Source organism: Cariama cristata, unplaced genomic scaffold (assembly GCF_000690535.1).
Source record: "Cariama cristata isolate BGI_N322 unplaced genomic scaffold, ASM69053v1 scaffold22035, whole genome shotgun sequence".
NCBI lineage: Eukaryota > Metazoa > Chordata > Aves > Cariamiformes > Cariamidae > Cariama > Cariama cristata.
Window position 1 is genome coordinate 1 of NW_009616062.1, and position 3716 is coordinate 3716.

The window sequence follows — 3716 nt, forward strand, 5'->3', positions numbered from 1 at the left end:
CAAGACCTTGCGCGTCTGGGACCTGAGCAGAGATGGTAGGAGTGTGCAGGGGTGTCCTTGGTGCTAGGTCATCCCTGGCTGAGGCTGGGCTCTGCTGCGGGAAAGCGGGGACAAACCCGCCTCGGTAGGGGAGGTGGTGGGAGAGGATCTTTGGGGACACTATTCAAGGCAGAAGGGGAGAGTCCTGCGACACGGAGCAGAGCCGTCCCCTTCCAGGTGGGGCCTGGGAGGTGCAGGAGGGGGTTACAAGTAGACAAAGCTTGGGATCTGCCCCGAGGAATCCCCCAGCCCCACGTGCAGTCCCTCTTGGGAAAGGGAAGGGAGAGCAGGGGCAGGACCCAGCGCTGCCTCTCGTGCTCCCCTCTCGTGACTCGCGTGTCTGCCGTCCCCAGGGCGGCAGGTCCAGGTGCTGTCGGGCCACGTGCAGTGGGTCTACTGCTGCTCCATCTCCCCAGACTGCAGCATGCTCTGCTCTGCGGCCGGAGAGAAGTCGGTGAGTCCTGCAGGGTGGGCGCCATCCCATGTCCCGCTGAATCCAGCGCTCCCCTCGGTCCTCCGTGTGCCCCCCATGTGAGAAGCCCCCCTGTGAGAAGGAGCCAGGCCAGAGCCACCCTCGCTCCTCGGCCGTCCAGGCTCTGCACGGAGGAGCTGGGAGCTGGGACCAGAGCCCTTGCGGCTTAAACCCTGAGATGCTTCTCTTCTGCTCCTGCCCTGGGGATACTCCCAGCCTCAGCCCCTGCCCGTGTCCCGCAGGCGCTGCTGTGGAGCATGCGATCCTACACCCTCATCCGGAGGCTGGAGGGGCACCAGAGCAGCGTGGTGTCGTGCGACTTCTCGCCGGATTCGGCGCTTCTCGTCACCGCCTCCTACGACGCCTGCGTCATCATGTGGGACCCCTACACTGGGGAGCAGCTGAGGACGCTGCGGTACGGAGCTGGAGGGTTGGTAGGGGACCATGGAAGGGGGACAGAGCAAAGCTGTGGGAGTTTGAGGGCTGAACGTGGTCTTCCCTCCTAGCTGTGCACGGCCATCCCCTCTCCCCTGTCTCCAGTGACTGAAAGGCTTCCCAGGTTTGGCCCCTCTGCCAGCCCTGGGACACTGGGGGGATGGGGCTCGTGGCAGCCTGGGGCTGACGCTGGGTTTGTTCTCCCCACCCGCAGCCACGTCCCCCTGCACTCAGTGCTGGACTACAGCAGTGAAGTCCACACCAGCTCCCTGCGCTCAGTGTGCTTCTCCCCTGAGGGCCTGTACCTGGCCACGGTGGCGGACGACAGGTGAGTGAACCACCTTGGGGACCTCCATCGGGAAGAGGGTCCCAGGAGGACACCGCCAAAACGAACCAGGAGCTCAGGACGTGCCAGTGGGGAGCAGATCTCGTGTGCCAGGTCCCCCCCAGTGCCTGGCGTAAGGGGAAAGGGCAGGCTGCCTGGGACACCGCGGCTTGGCTGTGGCAAGGGGTAGCAAGGTCAGGGCCCTGTCACCCCTCTGGGCGATGAGCCGGGGCCTGTGTCCTCCTCCGTCCTGTGCCGCCCTCGCTGTGCCCCTCAGCACCGTCACTGGCTCTGTCTGCATCCAGCTCAGCTCTACAGGGGACAGTGCCTCCCGCCTTGCTGCCATGTTGTGACACTCCTGGGATGCTCTAAGCCCATGGGAAGAAAATCCTACTCCAGAGTTTGCATGCATTCAGGTGAACCCAGAGACTTTATTTTAGCTGCAGGCACTGCGTGGATGTGGGCCTGGCATTGTGTCCCCTCCCTTTCTCCTTAGGCTCCTGAGGATCTGGGCGTTGGAGCTGCGGTCTCCGGTTGCGTTTGCTCCCATGACCAACGGCCTGTGCTGCATGTACTTCCCACACGGCGGTTTCATTGCCACAGGGTGCGTACGTGGGAGAAGAGGGTGGAGAAACACGGCTGCTCCCTCCTCCTGTAGCTCCGGGTCTGCTCAGCAAATTCTGGGCTTCCCTGGGGGTGCAGGGTGGTTTCCTGGGCTGGGGAACACGTGGTTGCTGCAAGCTCGGGATTTTTGGGGGTAATTGAGATTTCTCGAGTCTTTCTGCCCCGTGCTCATGGCTTGTTTGGGTTCCGTTGCAGGACCAGAGATGGCCACGTCCAATTCTGGACCGCTCCAAGGGTCCTCTCCTCACTGAAGCACTTGTGTCGCAAAGCTCTGCGCACCTTCCTGACGACGTACCAGGTCCTCGCGCTCCCCATTCCCAGGAAGCTGAAGGAATTCCTCACTTACCGGACCTTTTAAGGCAGCGTGGAAGGTGGAGGGACTGAGGCGAGAGCCCTCTGCCCAGCGTCGGGGTTCGGCCTGGGTCAGATGCACCACAGCGACGCCGCCTTGCCGAGTTGCGAGCCGTGGGGCGGAAGGATTGCTACTCCCCTTGTTTTGGGGCTGTCTGTGTGAATGTGGAGGGATTTTTCTGTGTAATAATACTAGAACCCAGCAAAAACGCGTGCAGAGGGCAAGGGGCACAGCTGTGGTGGCCCTGCAGGGGACACTTGTCCCCCTGTCCCCCTGCTATCTGCAAGTTCTGGGTCAGGTGCTTTTGCTTCCAAGTGCAATGTTGCGGGTTGAAGGTCAGCAGCCGCAGTCTGAGCGGAGCTTTTGTCGTTCGTACGAGTACAGGGCTACAACCGTCCCCGACAAAACCGACCCGCACCGGGACCGGCTCGTACCGTAGCTTAGTTCTTGGAGGAGTGCGGGCTCTGCCGCTCTCCTGGTCTGGGTGGGAGCTGGACAAACCCGAGCAGGTCTCTGCGGACTAGATGACAGCGATGACAGAATAAAAAATTATTCCTCACGTCTTTCCTCTTGGCTCGTACGGGTGACCTGGGGATACCTGGCAGGGCAGTCTCCAGCCCTCCTGCCGTGGCTGTTGGGGCGGCAGCGAGTGCTCGCTCAGCTTGGACGTGCAGCAGACCAGTACGCATTCAGCAGTGGGTGCTGGGGACAATCAGTCCCCTGTGAAGGTGGGACACGGGGCTTCACGCAGCCCCCGGTTCCCATTCCTCCGTTGCTTTATCTCCCCGCTGTAGCTCGGCACTCGAGCAGCCCGGTGTCCAGACGCGCTGTGTGTGAAGCAGTCTCGTGTGCTTGTCTCCCTCCAGCTCGGCTGAGGTCTGGGTGACAGCACGTGCTCAGAGTCCCCTGGGTGCTGGAGGGCTTGGTGTGTGTACGAGCCCGAAGCTGTGACCCCAGCTGATGGAGAGGACGGGGAACGTCTCCTCTAAACTGCTTCCCGGGCTCTTTTCCCTTGCGAGCAGCTGAACGCAGAAAGCTGGTGTTTCCCTAACCCGTACAGCTGTGACCCACCCCTGCATCCCCTCATGTAACGGGGGGATGTCACTGCAAGACCCCCCCCCAGGTCCCCACGCAGCTTGCCGTGCTCGGCTGCACAAGCAATGGGCACGGCAGAAGCGTGCGAGCGCCCGGGGCAGCTCTGCCCGGCGAGGAAGGGAGGTTTTGCAGGAAAACAGGTGGGGGACAGACCCTGGACTTCAGCCTGCGTGGGTGCGACGCCTTTGCCACGGGGCGGGGGGTGAGCCTCGACCCCCTCCCTTCGCTCCTTGCTGTGCAGGAGGGGAGAAAAAAACCCAACAGACAAGTACAACCTGCTGGGCTTGAGAGGCATCTGTATTTCCCAGTGAAGCTTAGAAATAACCTGCCCGACTCCCGCGCCCCGGCTCAAGGCTTGCGAAAAGGGAGCGGAA

At 62.3% G+C, this 3716-nt stretch overlaps 1 protein-coding gene across 1 annotated transcript; it reads left to right on the forward strand.

Annotated features, from left to right (window-relative positions):
* The first annotated feature begins 7 nt into the window (after window positions 1-7).
* WSB2 (WD repeat and SOCS box containing 2) lies at window positions 8-2290 on the forward strand. Its single transcript, XM_009700056.1, has 6 exons — window positions 8-35; window positions 393-493; window positions 754-926; window positions 1161-1274; window positions 1768-1875; window positions 2091-2290. Exons 2-6 carry the CDS (start codon window positions 464-466, stop codon window positions 2251-2253), a joined length of 588 nt encoding a protein of 195 aa, XP_009698358.1. The 5' UTR covers window positions 8-35; window positions 393-463; the 3' UTR covers window positions 2254-2290.
* The last annotated feature ends 1426 nt before the right edge of the window (window positions 2291-3716 follow it).

What these genes read in the sequence shown, in the direction of transcription:
- WSB2 (XM_009700056.1), top strand. Translation starts at nt 464, where the DNA reads ATGCTCTGCTCTGCGGCCGGAGAGAAGTCG. An exon ending in GCCACGGTGGCGGACGACAG is followed by an intron (nt 1,275 to 1,767) that starts GTGAGTGAACCA and finishes CTTTCTCCTTAG; the next exon opens with GCTCCTGAGGATCTGGGCGT. An exon ending in GGCGGTTTCATTGCCACAGG is followed by an intron (nt 1,876 to 2,090) that starts GTGCGTACGTGG and finishes GTTCCGTTGCAG; the next exon opens with GACCAGAGATGGCCACGTCC.